This window comes from Apiospora hydei (genome assembly GCF_038363865.1).
Source record: "Apiospora hydei strain CBS 114990 chromosome Unknown utg000009l_segment0_segment0, whole genome shotgun sequence".
Classification (NCBI taxonomy): Eukaryota; Fungi; Ascomycota; class Sordariomycetes; order Amphisphaeriales; family Apiosporaceae; genus Apiospora; species Apiospora hydei.
The window spans coordinates 2,310,748-2,330,920 of record NW_027117368.1 but is presented as its reverse complement, the minus strand read 5'-3'; the positions used below and the strand labels follow the sequence as shown (position 1 = coordinate 2,330,920).

At 45.8% G+C, this 20,173-nt stretch overlaps 4 protein-coding genes across 4 annotated transcripts; 3 read left to right on the top strand and 1 right to left on the bottom strand.

Moving 5' to 3' along the window:
• Positions 1–1,450: 1,450 nt before the first annotated feature.
• Positions 1,451–2,563, top strand: PG997_012500 (cytochrome P450; the record flags this gene model as incomplete). Its single annotated transcript, XM_066816814.1, has 1 exon — positions 1,451–2,563. The coding sequence occupies one exon, from the start codon at positions 1,451–1,453 to the stop codon at positions 2,561–2,563; it is 1,113 nt and encodes a 370-aa protein (XP_066662506.1).
• Positions 2,564–2,795: 232 nt separating this feature from the next.
• PG997_012499 (uncharacterized protein) lies at positions 2,796–4,444 on the top strand (the record flags this gene model as incomplete). Its single annotated transcript, XM_066816813.1, has 3 exons — positions 2,796–2,831; positions 2,893–3,176; positions 3,253–4,444. 3 exons carry the CDS (start codon positions 2,796–2,798, stop codon positions 4,442–4,444), a joined length of 1,512 nt encoding a protein of 503 aa, XP_066662505.1.
• Positions 4,445–4,997: 553 nt separating this feature from the next.
• PG997_012498 (multicopper oxidase) lies at positions 4,998–6,845 on the bottom strand (the record flags this gene model as incomplete). The annotated part of the gene is made up of 2 exons (XM_066816812.1): positions 4,998–6,481; positions 6,539–6,845. 2 exons carry the CDS (start codon positions 6,843–6,845, stop codon positions 4,998–5,000), a joined length of 1,791 nt encoding a protein of 596 aa, XP_066662504.1.
• A 9,702-nt stretch (positions 6,846–16,547) lies between these two features.
• On the top strand, positions 16,548–18,816 carry PG997_012497 (dihydroxy-acid dehydratase; the record flags this gene model as incomplete). The annotated part of the gene is made up of 6 exons (XM_066816811.1): positions 16,548–16,694; positions 16,841–16,938; positions 17,016–17,023; positions 17,092–17,199; positions 17,398–17,587; positions 17,643–18,816. 6 exons carry the CDS (start codon positions 16,548–16,550, stop codon positions 18,814–18,816), a joined length of 1,725 nt encoding a protein of 574 aa, XP_066662503.1.
• Positions 18,817–20,173: the final 1,357 nt, after the last annotated feature.

Sequence of the window (20,173 nt, the reverse complement as noted above, 5' to 3'; positions counted from 1 at the left end):
CATAAAACAGGGTCGGACTAGAATGTGTTGCCAAGGGCGGTCGATACGTCCGGCGATCCCTAAAAGCGGGCTTTCCAGTAGATCGTTGGCCGGTCTAGGATCGCAGGATGGAGAAGCTAGCATGCGTGTGGATCCCCAAGACCCATCAGATGCGCACATCTACGGACAGCTCGGAATCCCGTGGTCGGCCTCGTTCTGCGTTGATGTGCCAGATGAATCTCGACTGTCGATACGGGGTAAGGATGGAGGCTAGGAGGGGGGTTGCATTGCGCTGCAGCTCACGCATGAGCTGTTATGTAGGTTGGTCGGTTGACGCCCTCATGGGACTGAGGGCAGTGCTCTATAGCCCCATAATAATTAGCCTTGGCTTCTACTACTCTAGATGATACTAGATCGATCTGTATCTGAATAGGTTGCTGCAGGCTAGTGGCTATATCCACAAGACGAGAACATGTCGAAAGCCTCCACAGAATTAACACCGACATGACCGTCTACAGATATATATAGACCAAGGGGCGTCGTTGAGCTCTGGTGATGCGGATGCAAAGTCCCGAGTAAACATGCACCAGCTGAAGCAAGGGATGTGAATCACACGATACAATTCGCTCAAGTTGGCTAGACTTTCGCCCCTTGCTTCTGCCAACGGCTTCACTATTTGACCCGAGAGATCGGATGCCCCGGTAGGACAAGTTTGCCAATTTTCACCGGCTGCCTGCCACATTGTAAACAAAGCGGCTTGAGATTCGCCCTTTCTATTAGTCCAGTTTCTGTTTGAGGTGCCTCGTAGTCATATCTGTGTAACAGAATACCTGTTCGTCAACATGAGCCTAGGAAACCTCGCCTCAGTGTTTGTAGCTTATGCTACTCATGCTTTAGTACCATATGTGAGAGTCCCAGGCCCTCGAATATACAAGGAGAGCCTCGCTGACGAGCTGGACGCCTAGATCATTCTCATTGTCGCATACCGCGTCACTCTTCACCCACTCGCAAAGTACCCCGGGCCGTTTCTAGCCAAGTTGACGGATGGATACGCTGGCTTCCAAGCGCTCGCTAGGCAAACGCATACAAACATCTGGCTGAATCATGTCAAATACGGTCAGTGTTCGCAACAAGGCATCTCCGGAATCAAACCTAGCTCAGGAGCAAAGGTGCTAATCAATACCCCAAAAGGTTCTGTGGTACGGTATAACCCCAACAGACTCCTGTTCAACACAGTTACTGCTTTCCAAGGTAAGAACGGACATGATTTCAGGCATTACATCACGTATCTGACCCCCAAAAGACATATACCAGAGTCCAAGAGTGACGAAGTCCCATCTTTACATGGCTTCGCGACTGGGGAGGCAACCCAAATATTTTCAGCACCTTTGACAGGGAGTTGCATCGCCAGAAGCGGCAGATTATGGGGCAGCCCATCAATGACCGATCTATGAGGATATTTGAGCCCACGATGTTGCAACAGATCGATGTATTCCTGCGGCTGCTTCGGCAGGGCAGCCAGGCAGCTAAGCCTCAGAATATGACAGAGCGATGTCAGCGGCTCGGCTTCGACACTATCGGGCACTTGGCGTTTGGGTGTGATTTGAAGATGCAGACAGAGGAGACCAACCATGTGATGATCCGGCTGTTGACAGTGGCGAAGATGCGCGTCAATGTCTTCATGCACTTTCCCGCTCTGCAGTCGCTGGACTTCCTTCTTACGTCCCTGCCCTCGAAGGATGGCAAGGAATTCCGCCGCATCATCAAGGAGATAGTCACCACTCGCATTGCGGAGGGGAACAGAGGCCAGCACGATCTCTACGCCGTCATGGCCGAGCACACGAAGCCGGGGGGCATCTTCGACGGCATTCTCTGGTCCGAGGCGATATTCTTCATGACGGCGGGCGGGACACCGCCAGCCGCGGCCATGTGTGCCCTCTTCTTCTATCTCTCGCGGTACCCGGAGTGCTACGAGAAGCTGGCCAAGGAAATCCGGAGCTACTTCTCCTCGGGCCAAGACATACAAGGCGGCGCCACGCTCGCCGCCTGTAAGTATCTGCGTGCCTGCATCGACGAGTCCTTGCGCATGGCCACTTCATCTGTGGCTACGCTGTGGCGAGAACAGGCGGACGACGACCCGGAGCGCGGCAAGGCGCCACTCGTTGTCGATGGCCACGTCATACCGCCGGGCACTCAACTCAGCGTCAATCTCTACGCGCTCCACCACAACGAGGACTACTTCCCGGACGCCTTCACTTTCAAGCCCGACCGGTGGCTCGAGTCGGACGACCTGGGCAACAAGCAGCATCGAGCCTTCGCGCCCTTCATTGTGGGGCCGCGGGCTTGCGCCGGTCGAGCCATGACGTATCTGGAGGTGAGCCTGGTCATGGCGAAGACGCTGTGGTACTTCGACTTCGACCGGGCACCAGGTCCCCTAGGTGAGGTTGGACAAGGCAACACGGGGGTGGAGAAGGGATTCGCGAGCGTGAACGAGTTTCAGATTAGGGACATGTTCAACGCGAACCATGACGGGCCGTATCTGGTCTTCCGCCCACGCGGGGATCATTGTAATGAGTTGATTTGACCAGGGTTTTGTCTCATTTCGTAGTAGGACCGAGAATGGTAGGGAGCGAGGAAAACTCGGTGGTCGCGATGGAGAAGCTGGTTGATTGAACAATGAGTTGGAGGCGGGTGTTTGCAGGTTGGTTATGACATAATTGGGTCCATAATTGCATGTGACGTAGCTTTTGGACTGTCACGTAAATCTGCAAACCTCGAGCCAGCAATTTCCCAGCACAGCACGACAGACACCCAGAATGGATCCATTAGCCGTGCTACCCCCCGAGGTCGTTGTCCGAATCGTGCACTTTCTCGACCTCCCCGAAGCCGGTCGCTTGACCCAGGCCTCGCGAGCATGGCACCAGTTCATCCAACACGCCCACCGCGAGGTCATCTACGCCTCCCCCGACTAAAGTGGACCGGCCCGACGGCTGCCGCGACCTGGCCTTCCTCCGGGAGAAGCGGTCCTTGACCGACTACTTCCAGGGCGTCGAGTCCTGGCGGGACCTCTGCAAGCGGCAGGCCAAGGTGCGGCGGAACTGGCTGTCGGACCAGCCCGCCGTCCGGGGCCGCACCTACAAGATCGGCGGCGACCCCGTCTGGCGCTTCCGCATGGACTTCAAGCGCCGCTTCATCGTGTCGACCTCGGAGGGCGGGGGGCCTCCACGTCACCGACATGGACAACGGCGAGCTGCTGTGGCAGCTGTCCCGGAGGGACGTCCGGCCCTTCGCCCACCTCGAGTACGACATGGAAAGGGGCGTCGCGGCCTGGGACCGCTTCGGCAACTCCATCGAGGTCTGGCAGGCCAACGACGAGGATGAGGGGAGCCGCGGCGTCTTCTCCCGCGTCGCCGTGCTGCACCACGAGTGCGAGACGCGGGGGTACCAGCTGTCGTACGACACGCTATGCGTCGTCTCGTCCGACGGTGAAGGGTTCGTCTACGACCTGAGGCCGGGCAAGGGTGAGGGCGACAACGACAAGCTGTCACCACGGCTGCGGACGCACATCGACATCGAGCGCGGCGCCGTCGGCCACCTCGACCAGGGCGAGGGCGCCGTCATGTACTCCATGGCCCGCAAGGGCTACCACTTCCACGACAAGACGACCGGGGAGGCGCTCGGCCGCCTGCAGCCGGCGGCGTGCACCAACGTATTCCACATCAAGCAGCCGCTCTACAACGACGACGAGGACGACGCCGAGAGCTTCGTGCTCGAGAGCGTCGCGGTGCTCGAGAGGCGGGCGCGCGGGTCCAACCGCGTCATATCCCTGCCCGGCGGCGGGAGCCACTTCGTTCCCCTGAGGGCCGAGAAGGGCCGGCACCCCAACCACGGCGAGCTGCACGTCTCGGAGATCCCGCTGGAGCAGGACGAGTGGGGCGCCGGCATGCTCTCGGGGAGCTTCATGGTCGGCGTCTCACGGGCCGGCCGCATCTTCCTGTGCTCGGACTGGCCAGCGCTGCTCGCGGATCCGGAGTCGGCGGCGGCCTCGAACTGCACCGCCATCATCGAGACCGTCTCCGAAGGCGATAGCGACAGGTTCGACATGGGCGGGTGGCTTTCGATTCGGAACGGCCGGATCCTGTTCGAGGTCGATGGCCGCATCTACATCTTGACGGTGCCGACAGAGCCGGGGGCCCATCTGCCATCTTTCCTGTCGGAATCGTCGAGCGGGTTTGCTGTCGCCTCGAGTCCCGGACTAGGGCTGAGCCGGCCCGTTTCGTTTATGGCCGTCTGGGATGACTGCATCTCTTTCACGTATTGTACGATTGGCTGGGCCGTCGAGCTGGACCGCCTAGTTCCCATGCCCGTCAAGGCCGTCAGGGTGCTCAGCTGGTCGCCGTGTTTGGATGGCCAGAAGGATATATTGTGCGACTCTGAAGAAAATAGAGTCAGTATAGAAGAATGATCGACAGGTCAACAGGTACTTATTGCCGCTATACGGAGCTGGGCCACTAGTCCTGGTCTTGGGACCACTGGTCGTTGCCCAGTATCATGCAGGGGAGGAGGACCTTGGGTACCCCCAGTCAACGAATAGCTATCCAGGAAATGATGCCACACAAGAGGAATCGACAGACATAATTACATCATATGAAAACATCTGATGCACAAGCAAAGGAAATTCCAGGTAAATTCCCAAGAGGTATTCATGTTGTGTGGAAGGATGGGTTTGAGTAACCCTTAATTGGCCTGATCTATCCGTAACGTCCCGAATGCTTTAAGAGCGTTGGATATGTCATATTAAACAACGTGTTCTTTATCAAAAAATACATCGGTCTATATTGATCTGCAGAACATAAGGAAAAGGCTATACTAAAGCAATTTAAGCCTACACAGCTCAACAAAACCAAAACCCCCGTCTTTCCCATTACAGCTGTATAATCTCTAAGTAAGTATAACCTCACATGCTCTGATCCATCTATATGTAACTTCTCCCGTCTCTGACTTTCTAATCCAACTCCTTAAATACCCGAATCGTCTTGGAAGACGTTGACGGCGCTGTTGTACGATGCCCAAGCATTGCAGTTATCATTCAACAGGGAAGTGTCGGTGAGACTTGGGATCTCGTTCTGTCGCTCCACAAACTGCAGCGCGAAACCCTGCTCAGCATGCCATCCGATGTGGCAGTGCATCAGCCAGGTGCCCGGGTTGTCAGTCTGGAAGGCAATGACGAGGTAGCCTGCCGCCGGGAGCATGGCGGTGTCGCGGCGCGCCGGATTCTTGGTGTTGAAATGCACGCTCGAGTTGTAGGCACCGGTGCCCTGAGCCAAGATGAAGTAGTCATGCCCGTGCAGGTGAATCGGGTGCGAGACGGGGAAGTTGGTTTCGATGACGGTGTAGGCCCACTCGTCAGCCTTCTCGAGCTGGAAGACGGCGTCGGTGCTGGCGTAGTTGGTCATCTGGTTCTGAATCTGCACCAGCGTTGGGTTGCCCCAGTCCAGCTTGAGCGACGTCGAGTTCAGGTACCAGCGCCACAGCTTCTGGTCGTTCTTGCTGATGGACACGTTGTGCGCTTGGCTGTAGGTGCTGCTGCCCACGTTCTTGGCTAGGTGCGGCACCAGTTGCGACGCGGGCATGTCATCACAGTTGTCCGGGTAGCTGTACGAGGACGTGGTCGGGACGGCAGACGAGTCGCCATAATAAACGATGCCCTTGATATTGTCGGCGTTGGTGTTCTTGCTGCAGGTGCTCTGCGGCTTCGCGCGCATCCAGAAGCTCTTGGCCACAGACTGCTGATTGGCCTGGACGATGATGTCGTAGCGTTGTCCTACCCGCCGTGCTCTCGTTAGTAACAGCTTCTTGTCAAATGATGATGACAGGTGGCCAGCTACGAAGACCTTACCCATGGCAATGCTCAAAACGCTGGTGTTGAAAGGCTTGACCGGCACAAGATCGGTAGCAATGACCTGCATGTCATGGTTGTCGATGGAGAACTTGAAGTGGGTGTCAACCGCCGCATTGATCAGTCGCATACGGTACGACTTGCCGGCTTCGAACTTGGTCGTGAACCGCTTGCCGGTGGTACCGGCCGCACCCTCCTGCCCAAAGGTGTTGGTGCCGTTGATGAGGCCATTGTCCATGGACGGTTGGGCCTGGGTCTGCGAGTAGGTCCACCAGTAGTCGGCGGTCTGCTTGTCCCAGTCCAGCAGCGTAATGGTGCCAAGATCTTCGTCGTAGTTGGCCGTGGCCGGGCCGTTGATCACGATGCCGCCGAATGCACCCTCGAAAGCTTGCAGTCCAAAGTGAGAGTGGTACCACGATGTTCCGTACTGCACTGCCTTCCAGGTATATGTGTAGGAGGAGCCTTTTGGCGTCGGGCACTGCGTGATGGAGACGACGCCATCGTGGGAGTTTGTGTAGTTCTGGCGGATGCCGTGGAAGTGAATACTTGTGCCGTTCGTCGAGTTGGTAAGCTTGTTAGTGTAGTGAATCTTGACCGTATCACCTGACGATGTCCATGTTAGCTCCGTGGTATTCTGGGAGGACCAATGTGCCAACTTACCCCAATCCGCATATAGAGTCGGCCCTGGCACGGTTCCGTTGATGACCTGGGTATATCGTGGGCGACCGTCCGGAGCAAGTATCGGGTCTGTCAACTCGAGCCAATATTCTCTTGTCACGCCGGTGTCGGGGGCGATGTTCGTATAGTCCGTATCAATGTTGAAATCGCACCATTGCGAGCGGGTAGTGGCAGTGTTCCCTTTACACACAGATCGAGTGGCGAGCTGGGCGTTACCGGCACTTGGGGCTGAGAGTGAGGACGGGACTAGCGCCAACACTGGGAGAAGGGACAAAGTCGCAGAATGCATCTTGAAGAACTGGTGAGCTTGGCGGATGGTAGAGTTGTCGATGCTGTAGTGATGCTGGCTCGAATAGTGTTGTCAAGGTGGTTATGGAGATCCTCATATATAGAAGCTGCCACGGTGATAAGGATGACGACGTGGAAACTGTGCCATTCCCCCTTCCAGTCCCAAACCCTGGCACGGAGGCGACCAAGATGCTTTCCGTTCATTGTCCATCCTTGCCTTCAACTTCAAGGTTGTGGCATCGGTGACTCGGCCTCACTAGCTGTGATTTGTCACCAGTTCTTCCAGGGTGGCAATCCTGGGGATGCTATCGCACTTGTGTTAGGAGAGACGGCTCTGCAAAGTGTCACTCCGGCACTGAAGCACATGCGAATCCCGCGATAGAGTACATCCCTGTGTTCAGGGATTGGTGATACCAGTGGATGCGGCTCTATCGGCGTGCTAGCAACCAGCTGTTCAACGAATGCGAGGTAAAGGAAAAAAGGATGAGAGCACAGCAGGACGCCACCATGGTCTGGAACTTGCTAGATCCCGGAGCTCGCCACAGGTAGGCAGGTTATGGATATCGTGGGATAATCCATTTTGAGCTTCATCCCGAGAGCATATCCCGGTGGGTTCGAAAAGGGAGGAGGAAGGGCCGTTGGACTGCAGCGACTGGAAATAGCAGAGGATTCGTGGCCCAGGGTAGCGCGGTCACCGAGAAGGCTAAATCGAGTTCGTTGGATGTAACTTTAACCCATCGCCTTTCTGACTTCTATCAAAGCGATGGGCGGAGGATTTTGCCATGTGACCAGCCCTCAGGATTGGAGCCAAAAATGTTTATTCTTGGTGACAGCGCAGAAGCACACTTGGATCCGGACCGGACGGAATTTCGATACCTCTACCACGCCTCAGTCTTCTGCCGGCCACTTTCGTCACATGCCCCCAGCTGCCTTGCCCTAGAGCCATGTCGGCCACCTTGCCCTGCCGGCCAACTCGAGTGGTGATGCTGTTGACGGAATTGACCGCTCCAGGGTTCGTTGGTCGCCCTCTATTGTGTTTATACACACATAATCGACTTAGTAAGGACGCCCGCCGCCCCTCGATCTGCATAAACATGATTTTGTAATGCATGAAATCAGGGCCCACGGCCCCTGGCTGCCTGATGAACCGATAGGTGGAGATCGAGTGGCGACGGCTTCTTTGACACCGTTGCCGCGAGCAAGTCTTAACAGTCCAGTGCATCGGAAGACGCGGCACTTGTAAGATGTGTTCTAGCATGTACAGATCGTACCCACGCGGCAGAGTAACCGTGCGCACCCCTTAAATCAACAAACCCCTCGAGAAACAAGCACTTTTCCCCACCGTAATCCTCGTAACACCCCATGTTTTTGAAACTTTATATAACATGGTTTACCATTGAGTGATCCGTATTATTAAGTGGTTTACCCTCACTACCTTTTAATTTTAATTAAACTTTAACGCGTAATAACTTTATAATTATAATACTTAATTTAATTTTAAAAAAACCGGATCGGTTTAATTATTTAAGCAACACGAAAACCCTTAAATTTATTAAATAAAAAAGATATTATAAAAGTATACAACGTTTTTAAAACTACTTTATATTACCGAATTTACGGCCGAACCTCACGACGCGATATTCGATATTTACGGTATAAATTAAATACGAATAAAGAGGAGGTATTTCGTAAATATATAATTAAATTAAATACTCGTATAATATTTTTTAAGATCGTTATATAACGATACTTATTAAAGGTTTAATAAAAACCTAGTAAAACGTACGTGGGTTTATATTAATAATACGAGAGAGTATTTAAACTAGTAATAAAATTATATTATCGGTAAAGTAATAAAGTAATTAAGTTTTAAATAAATATTAAAACGTAGCCTATAATATTATAATAAGTCGTTAAGGTATATATTTTATTAATAGGTAAAAATTAATATTTAAATTAATTATTAAATAAGCGAAAGTATTTAAAAAATTATATAAAAGAATGCTTATTTTTATATTTAACTTCGCTCTTTTATTAATAATTAATTCGTTAGTTTATTTATTATCTTAAAATAAGCCTTTAAGCTTTAAATTAAAGGTTTATTCGTTATTTTAAAATAAACCTTTAATCTATTAATTTATTTAAATTAATAACTATTCCTTTATAATCCGAATAATTCGTTACGTAACTTATAGCTAGTGTTTATAGCGGTTCTTTTATTTAAAGTCTTTAGTTTCTTTTAACGAGGTATCGCACTTTCGTAGCCGCTTATACTTCGCTTTTAGCCGTATAAATAAGTTAAGTTATAATATTAAGTACTTTATTTATATTAAAAAAAGAGTGTTTACTTATTAAAAAAGCTTTTTAACGCCGATTTTAAATATAATAAATTAAATAACGAAAAATATAATTAAAATAACTTATAAAATAACTTTTATATAAGTTATAATTAAATATATATATTAAAAAAGGTTAATTTAATATTTTTTAAGCGCCGGAGAATTAAAAAATCGCGAGTTTAACTTAAAAGAGCCTTTATTATTAAGGAATCTTAATAGTTATAGGACGAAAAGGTAAAAAGGAAGCGTTTAGCGCCCGATAAAGGTAAAAATAGTGGTTTGTCGAAGAGGCGCGCGACGGGCGGCAAGCGTTATAGTATTTACGGCGAGATAAGTTATAATGCGCGAACATATAAAAAAGATATAAAATTAAGCGAGGAATCGAATAACGAGTAGTTTTAATTAATTTTAAGCGTTATAATTAAATTAATTTATATAAAAAGGTCGAAAAATAAAAAAATACGTCGCTAAGTAATATACGTCGCGTAGTAATAAACTACGTGTAACGATGCCTATCTTATATCCCCCTTCGCTCCCTCACTGATGGTTGGCTCGTTGGCTTATTCGTCGTTCCGGAATGAGCTTCCTAAGCCCTGGATCAGAGGTTCATTCGTTATCCTGGAATGAGCCCTTAATCCGTTGGTTCACCCGGATTAGTGGCCATCCCCTCATGATCCGAATGATCCGTCACGTGACCCGTGGCTGGTGCTTGTGGCGGTTCTTCTGTCTGGAGTCCTCAGCTCCCCCTGGCGGGGTATTGCACTTCCGTGGCCGCCTGTGCTTATTTCTTGGCCACATGAGTAGGTTAGGTTATAACACTACGTTAATTTAATAATATTATTATATAATAAAATCGTATAACGTGGTTTACTATTAAGCGGGCTATATTATTAAGCGGGCCACTTTTTTTAATTTTTAATATATTTAAATTTTAATACGTAATATTTTTATAACTATAATGCCGATTTAATTTAAAGAAAATAGAATCGTTTTAATAATTTAAACGACGCGAAATCCGATAAATTTTTAAGCGAACGAGCTGCTACGAAAATGTACGACGTCCCCGAGCTACTTTAAACTACCGAATTAACGGCCGAACCTCACGACGCGAAATTCGATATTTATAATATAAATTAAATTTAATAAAAAAAAGTGCTTCGTAATTATATAATTAATTTAAATACCCGAGGGATGCCTCTTAATTTTAATATTATAGGAAATATAGCTAATCTCTTTACCGCGTCGCGCGGCGGCGACCGCGTCGGTAAGCATTAGGTTAAGCGCTTTATCGATTAGAATTAAAACCTTAAGACTCGAATAAATCGTTAATACGATTATTAAAGGGCTTTTTATAAAATTTAAGTGTTATTTTCGGCTAGTTTAAGCTAGTCGAGAATATTAAGGCGAAATACGGTATTTTTAATAAAAATATTTTTAATTTTAACGAGACCGGTTTTATAATAAATATAATCGGGTTAATACTCGTCGTAATACGCGCCGATCGGCGTAAAAAGGCGAAATCGGTTTAGCTTAGTAATCGAGAATAGTCGACGGCTATTAAATATATTAATTCTTAAAGCTAGTGTATCTCGTCGTTCTTAATTATTTAAAGTTAATACCACTTTACGAACTAGTCGCGCGAATGCGATTTACCGGGCGACTAGGTAATTAAACCGATTTTTAACGGCTAAATTAATAACGAGATAAGCTTAGATTAAATTAAGCACTTTAATAAATATATTAAATCGCGAACGAAGGGTCGCTATCGCCTTTTAATTTTTAACGGCTATAAGAGCTATATTTCGGCGTAATTCGAAGTATACTATAAAAATAACGATATTATTACGCTTAGTATACCTCTTTATTTTTTTCACCTGCTTTAACTATTAAATATAGCACTTTATTCGCTATTAAAGCGCGCGTATTTAAAGGAAATCGAGCTGTTTATTAAGGCGTCGATAAATTACATTACGAAGTTAAAGTTCTTTATCGCTTTTAAAGCTACGTATTTTATTATTTTTATAAAAAATAATATTAAATTTAAATTTAACGTATTTAGTTTAATATTTTATAACCCGAATAAAGTAATTAATAAATTAAATATACGTCTCCGAACGCTTATATTTAACTCGTCGCGTCCGGGGATAATTAATACTTATAACTTTTAAACGCCGTTTAACCTTTAATAAACGATTAAATACTTTATTTTTATTAAAAATAAGGTTTTTACTTATTAAAGAAACTTTTTAACGTTAATTTTAAATATTATAAACTAAATAGCGAAAGGTATAAATAAAATAGTTTATAAAATAATTTTTATACGTAATCGAATATATATATTAAAAGAGGTTAATTTAACACTTTCGAAGCGCTAGAGAGCTAAAAAGTTACGTGTTTAGCTTAGAAAGGCCCTTACTATATAAAAATTATAAGAGCTATAAAACGAAAAGGTAAAAGGGAAACGTCGAGCGATTAATAAAGGTAAAACAAAGGGTCCGTTAAAGCGGAGAGCGACCGGTGAAAGGCGCTGCGGTGTTTACGGCGAGATAGGTTATAATACGCGAATATATAAAAAAACGTAGAATTAAGTAACGATTTCGATAGCGAGTAATTTTAATTAATTTAAAGCGTTATAATTAAATTAACTTAACGTAGTTTATTACTACGCGACGTATATTACTTAGCGACGCACTTTTTCCACTTTTCGACTTTTTTATATAAATTAATTTAATTATAACGTGGTTTACTATTAAGTAGCCCGTATTATTAAGTGGTTCACCTTTATTATTTCTCGACTTTAATTAAACTTTAACGCGTAATAACTTTATAATTATAATGCTTAATTTAAGTTAAAAAAACCGGATCGGTTTAATTATTTAAGCGATACGAAAGCCTTTAAATTTATTAAGTAAAAAAGATATTATAAAAGTATACGACGTTCTTAAAACCATTTTATATTATCGAATTTACGGCCGAACTTTACGATGCGATATTCGATACTTACGGTATAAATTAAATACGAATAAAAAAAAAGTATTTCGTAAGTATATAATTAATTTAAATACCCGCGGGATGTCTCTTAAGATCGCTAATATAGAAAATATAGCTAATCTCCTCACCGCGTCGCGCGACGGCGAACGCGTTAATAAGCACTAAGTTAAGCGCTTTATTAACCGAAACTCGGACTTTAAAACCCGAATAAACCGTTAATATAATTACTAAAAGGCTTTTTATAAAAATTTAAACGTTATTTCCGGTTAATTTAAATTAATCGTAAATATTAAGGCTAAATATAATATCGTTAACGAGAATATATAGAATTTTAACGAGACCGGCTTTATAATAAATATAATCGAGTTAACCCTCGTCATAATATACGCCGATCGGCGTGAGAAGGCGAAATCGGTTTAATTTAATAATTAAAAATAGTCGACGGCGATTAAATATATTAATTCGTAAAGTTAATATATCCCGCCGTTCTTAATCGTTTAAGGCTAATATTACTTAGCGAACTAGGCCACCGAATGCGACTTACCGGGCGATTAAGTGATTAAACCGACTTTTAATAAATGGACCGATAATGAGACAGGCTTAGACTAGATTAAATATTTCGATAAATATACTAGATCGTAAACGAAAAGTCGCTACCGTTTCTTAATTCTCGACGGCTATAAGAGTTATATTTCGGCCGAATTCGAGGTATATTATTAAAATAACGATATTATTATAATTAATATGCCTCCTTATTTATCGCACTTATTTTAACCTCTCGATATAACACTTTATTCGCTTTTAAAATATACTTATTTAAAGGAAATTAAGCTATTTATTAAGGCCTTAATAAATTATATTACGAAGCTCGAGTTCTTTATCGCGTTTAAAGCTATATATTTCGCTATTTTTATAAAAACTAACATTAAATTTAAATTTAACGTATCCGGCTTAATACTTTATAATTCGAACAAGGTAATTAATAAGCTAAATATGCGTTTTCGAACGCTTACACTTAGCTTATCTCGTCCGGGAACGGCTAGTACTTACGACCTTTAAACGCCGTTTAACCTTTAATAAATAACTAAGCACTTTATTTATATTAAAAAAGGGTATTTACTTATTAAAAAAGCTCTCCGACGCCGATTTTAAATACGGTAAATTAAATAGCGAAGAGTATAATTAAAATAGCTTATAAAATAACTTTTATATATAATCGAATATATACTTTAAAAGAGGCTAATTTAGCCCTTTCGAAACGCCGGAGAGTTAAAAAGTCGCGAGTCTAGCTTAAAAGAGCCCTTATAATTAAGGAATTTTAAAGGCTACAGGACGAAAAGGTAAAAGGAAGCGTTTAGCGACCGACGAAAGCGAAAATAGTAATTTATTAAAGCGGCGCGCGACGGGCGGCAAGCGCTGTGGCATTTACGGCTAAACAGGTTATAATATGCGAATATATAAAAAAATATAAAATTAAGTAGCGATTCGAATAGCGAATAGTTTTAATTAATTTAAAGTATTATAATTAAAATAACTTTTATAAAAGTGTCGAGAAGTAATAAAAGTGGACTATTTAATAATACGGGCCACTTAATAATAAACTACGTTAACACTTAAAATTAATTAAAACTACTCGTTATTTAATTCTTCGCTTAATTTTATATCCTTTTTTATATATTCGCGTATTATAACCTGTCTCGCCGTAAACACTATAACGCCTTTCACTGGTCGCCCTCCGTTTTAACGAACCCTTATTTTTACTTTTATTAGGCGTTAAACGCTTCCCTTTTACCTTTTCGTTTTATAGTTACTAAGATTCTTTAATAGTAAGGGCTTTTTTAAGCTAAACTCGCGATTTTTTAACTCTCCGACGTTTAAAAAGTGCTAAATTAGCCTCTTTTAATATATATATTTTATTACGCATAAGGGTTATTTTATAAACTATTTTAATTATACCCTTCGCTATTTAGTTTATTATATTTAAAATCGGCGTCGGAGAGCTTCTTTAATAAGTAAACACTCTTTTTTTAATATAAATAAAGTATTTAATTATTTATTAAAGGTTAAACGGCGTTTAAAAGTCGTAAATATTAACCGTTCCTAAACGAGATAAATTAAGTGTAAACGTCCAGAGATATATATTTAACTTATTAATTACCTCGTCGAGATTATAAAGGATTAAATTAAAAACGCTAAATCCGAATTTAATATTATTTTCCGGAAAAATAGCGAAATACGCGGCTTTAAAGGCGATAAAAAACTCGAGCTTTATAATATAATTTATCGAGGCCTTAATAAATAGCTCGATTTCTTTTAAATAAATACGCTTTAAAGCCGAATAAAGTATTATATCGAGTAGTTAAAGTAAATAAAATAAATAAAGAGGTGTATTAAATATAATAATATTATTATTTTAATAATATACCTCGAATTCGGCCGAAATATAACTCTCGTAGCTATCGATAATTAAAAGGCGGTAAGAACTTTTCATTTACGCTTTAATATATTTATCGAAATACTTAATTTAGTTTAAGCTTATCTCGTTATTAATTTAATTATTAAAAGTCGGCTTAATTACTTAGTCGCCCGGTAAATCGGTTTCGCGGGACTAGTTCGCGAGGTGATATTAATTTTAAACGATTAAGAACGGCGGAATATACTAGCCCTGCGAATTAATATATTTAATCGCCGTTATTTATTCCTAATTACTAGGCTGGACCGACTTCGCTTTTTTACGCCGCTCGGCGCGTATTACGACGAGTATTAACTCGATTATATTTATTATAAAACCGATTTCGTCGAAATTTTAAATATTTTCGTTAACGATCTCGTATTTCGCCTTTATATTCGCGATTAATATAAACTAGCCGAAAATAACTTTAAAATTTTCGTAAAAAACCCTTTAATAATTATACCGACGATTTATTTTAATTTTTAAGTTTAGGTTACGGTCGATAAAGCGTTTAACCTAGTGCTTACCGACGCGGTCGCCGCCGCGCGACGCGGTGAGGAGATTAGCCATATCTTTTACACTAGCGAGATCGGAAAGCATCCCTCGAATATTTAAATTAATTATATATTTACGAAGTACCTCCTTTTAATTAAATTTAATTTACGTCGTTTTAGTCGGATTTCGCGTTTTAAAATTCGGCCGTAAATTCGATAACGTAAAATTAATTCGGGTATATTATAAACTTTTATTACTACTTTTTAATTTATTTAATTCGGTTCGTTTCGTATCGCTTAAATTATTAAAACTATTCGATTTTTTTAAGATTAATTAAATATTATAATTATAGAGGTATTACGCGTTAAAGTTTAATTATATTAAAATTAAATTTAAATGCGTCGCTAAGTAATATACGTCGCGTAGTAATAAACCACGTTATATAAAAATAGTAAAATATAAAAAAAATAGCCCGCTTAATAATATAACCCGCTTAATAGTAAACCACGTTATTAATTTTTATTTATTTTATTTAATTTATTATAATACTTTTAAAAAGGTGTAATATTACACCGTTTTCGGCGTTTCGCGAGGGGTGTGTTAATTTAAGGGGTGCGCACGGTTAGACCATATCGAACATCTTGGCGGCAAACTATAGCGGGTTTCAATGACGATTGGCTTGTCAACCCAGCTTCGAGCCGCTCCGGGATGCTATTCTCAGGGTATCTGTCTCTTGAATGCAGGGAGCCGCGAGTATGTTCCACCCACACGACGCTCACTTCCTTCCACTAAAATATCTTGCTGCAACGGGGTCTGATATTGCCCCTAAAAGTCTTCCTTACGTGGGCAATGAATGTGCGTGCGGTTGACTGATGATGGCTCGATGGCACCAGGGCATCTGAATACCAGAGCAGCTAGTGTATGACTTTCCAGTGCCCATTTGCAGCGCCGGAGGTAGGCGCGTTCTCCGGAGACGGCGGAGGTGGATATATCGGGGTTGTTCGGCCTTTTCAACCGGCGGCTTCGGAGGAGTTGCATGACTCGTGTGAACATCCTCCGTACTTCTGACGTTTTCTGATTGTGCACCTCGCTACTAAACAACCCGAGACTAACATAACGCATATGAAATGCGTAGAGGCTCATTGGTTACTTTCGATATAGCTTGGACACCAAACCCCAGTCCCCAGTCCCCCACCCCCACCCCGCCTTTCCCCGGGGTATGTCATGCCATCAGATGTATCCATCAAGGGTGCTGTCACCCCACGCACTAACCCCGCGCGAGCCCTCCCATATGTTGTGTGTTGGGGTATGTGGTGCGTTGCCCGACGGCATCTTCCCGTAGACTAGCACACAAATAAATGCAACATCTCAAGGGAAGTGTGCCCAAGACCTGTCAAACTCATTGATTGCTAGATATCATTGAGCCATGGATTCTCACAGCAAGCCTTCGTCATCAGCGGCTGATCCCAAGGCGGATCCCCAGTACATCCAATTCGACTGTTTGCCACCCGGAGGCCCGTTGAATCGGTGGTCACACTCGATTACCAGAGAACATGACTTTCCAGGAGCCCAGGTATTCGCGTTACTTGCCGTTTCCTCCTAGCTTCCGCTCGATCCCTGCCAACAGGTGTTGTCAACAAAGAGACGGCTGGCTGGGGTGCTGGAGCCTTGGCTTACGCCTCCCGGTTTCTAGAGTGCTGACTGCTGTATTGGATTTAGGCGATGCTCTACGGAGCCGGTGTGACCAACGAGGAGATGATGAAGAATGCCCCTCATGTAGGCGTGGCCACCATCTGGTGGGAAGGCAACCCCTGCAAGTAAGACTCTTGACGTGATGAGATTTGCATAATTGCCTCCGAGTTCGACGAGACTAATCACGGCACTCTTCTTTTAGCACCCATCGTACGTATTGGAAAGCCTTGTGACTGCTTGAAGCAGTAGAACTTGTCTGGCTGACTCTGCCCTCTTAGTCTTGGAGTTCGGCAAGATCGTCAAGAAGTCGCTTGAGAACCGGAACATGCTGGCATGGCAGTACAACGCCGTCGGTGTATCCGATGCCATCACAATGGGCGGGGAAGGTACGCTGGCCTGAGTCTCTGGTCAAATAACTCAAGTAAACAGGCTGTTGATAGATGGCTGACTTTGGCAGGCATGAGGTATTCACTGCAGTCACGAGACCTCATAGCGGACAGCCTCGAAACCGTGACATGTGCTCAGCGCCATGACGCCAATATATCGATCCCGGGTTGTGACAAGAACATGCCTGGTGTTGTCAGTAAGTCCTGAGACCTACTTCTACCCGGCCTTTGCTACCAATACTGAGACCACCTATCGCAAAGTGGCTGCTGCCCGTCACAACAGACCCTTCATCATGATATATGGGGGTACCATTCGCAAGGGGCACTCCAGTCTTCTCGAGAAGGAGATCAACGTATCGACCTGTTATGAGGCGACGGGTGCATATGCGTACGGTCGCCCTAGAAGCGAAGTCAAACCCAGGGACCGCGGGCCGAACCCCGAGCGACGTCATGACTGATATCGAGCGACATGCGTGTCCTGGTGCTGGCGCATGCGGCGGAATGTACACAGCAAACACCATGGCGACGGCCATTGAAGCTATGGGGATGACACTGCCGGGATCGTCGTCCTACCCAGCGCTGTCACCCGAGAAGGCACGAGAATGCGAGCGCGCCGCCGAGGTGATCAAGACTACCATGGCAAAAGACATTCGTCCGCGTGATCTGATCACCAGGGAGTCGTTTGAGAACGCACTGGTAGTCACCATGATTCTCGGCGGGTCCACCAATGGCGTGTTGCATTTCCTGGCCATCGCAAACACAGCCGAGGTTCCGTTGACGCTGGACGATATTCAGAGAGTCAGTGACAAGACGCCATTCTTGGCAGATCTTGCACCGAGCGGGAAGTACTACATGGAGGATCTTTACAAGATCGGAGGTACCCCGTCCGTGCTGAAGATGCTCATTGCTGCCGGCCTTGTCAACGGAAACATCCCAACTGTGACGGGCCGGACCTTGGGCGAGAACGTAGCGGATTGGCCGAGTCTGGCCCCTGATCAGAAAATCATCAGGCCTCTGAACGATCCGATCAAGGAATCTGGGCACATCCGGATCCTCCGTGGCAATATGGCACCAGACGGGGCTGTGGCGAAGATCACGGGCAAAGAAGGACTAACGTTCACCGGGAAAGCGCGCGTCTTCAACAAAGAGCACGAACTCAATGAGGCCTTGTCTCATGGGCAGATCTCCCGTGATGAGAGTTTGGTATTGATAGTGCGATACGAAGGACCCCGGGGCGGGCCTGGTATGCCGGAACAGTTGACGGCCTCGGCAGCCATCATGGGCGCCGGTCTGAAGAACCTGGCGCTGGTGACGGACGGCCGATACAGCGGTGCATCTCATGGTTTCATCGTGGGCCATGTGACTCCAGAAGCGGCGCGCGGTGGCCCTATTGCCCTAGTCCAAGATGGAGATACCATTACGATTGATGCGATCAAGAACCGTATCGATATCGTGAACGTGAGTGACGAGCAGCTAGCGGAGAGGAGAAGGGCGTGGAAGCCACCGGTCCCGCATGTTCGACGAGGGGCTCTGGCCAAGTATGCAAGGCTGGTTGGCGATGCCAGCCATGGGGCTGTTACGGATCAGTGGGAAGACGACGTCGCAGTTCCCAAGTAATGAATCGCGGACAAAGATCAGCAGCAGCGTTTACGTAGCGAGCGGAGGCCCGCTCATGTTCAATGACACGTTTCCCGAAAGCCGACGAGGACCAGAAGAATCTTTGATTGCTTGATTGGGACATTGAATCTGTGTCGTCCAACAGTGAATCCGAGGTCATCTCGGATGGAGATAACCTTCTGGTTGAGATGAAGACTAAAAGTCGTAGGAGGCGGTGATCAGGCAAAGGTTAAACGTTGGCGCGATGGCTGTTATCATCGGATGAATCTGAAGCGTAGAGTCCGTTGCCGCGAGGATACGACAGTTTTGGTACGTCTCATGTCCGAGTATTCAAACGCCCGAGTTGCGTGCCGTTTAACTCCGCCTGCCTCGACGACCTGGCCTGATTCGGACGCTGGCGAGCGCTCTTGTAAACGATTACGATTAGCCGCAGGCGTAGTAAAACGAGGGTCTTGACAGCTGGTGAGGCAGGCACATTCGGGCCTGTAGACTGTAGTCGATGACGAGCCCCACCTCGCTGTGGCTGAAGTAGCACCCACTATTGTCATGGTTGGCGGGCACATTTCAGCTCACCAGGTATTAGGCAGAGTGGCATTTGATTGAAGCACTCGGGTTCTCTCTTCGCAAAGAAATAACGCAAGTCTGGCAGTAGGTACTGCTTGGAATTTGCAAAAAGATGATTCAACGATCTATAGATGGATGGATGGATAGATGCATGTTACGGACCAAGATCTTCTCGGGGATTGAAAGGTGATTGCCATGATAGATCCTGTGATCCCTGCAGCTTCTTCCCACTTCCTTGAACACGAGCGTCGCCAAGACTCCATGGGCAGAGCAAGAGAAGGCCTGCACGGGCACTACCGCCAAAGTCTGGGAGGGCCTAGTCCCAATCCAGCGACGACCCCTGGTCCTCTTGATCCTTCTTGGCCCTTCTTGGCCCTTTTTTCTCCCCTTGTCTCCGCTGTTTACCTGATCTAGTCCCAAAGCATGCATCGCAAAGCATGCAAAGCCCGCCGATTCCTGCCCACTCCCTTTTTTCCCATGGCAACCAAGACAGCAGAATGGCTGATGGGTGAGAGCGGCCCTGATTCGATCTGGCCCGGATTCTGTCTCGTACTGGCACTCTGCAGTTTGGCTCCATCACCAGCCCAGTCAGCCCGCATGCCTGCCAACCACCTCCTCCACCATCAACACACTCTGACAATACTTGGCTGCTAGGTTGGTAGGCCTTTCGCTCGCTTGGCCATTTCAACCCTCTTCCTCTTATGTATGTATGCACAAACTGCCATACGTAGTTGATCCACGACCGACTTTCACATCCGTCACTCGCTTAGCCGCCGGGCACGACTACCACCAC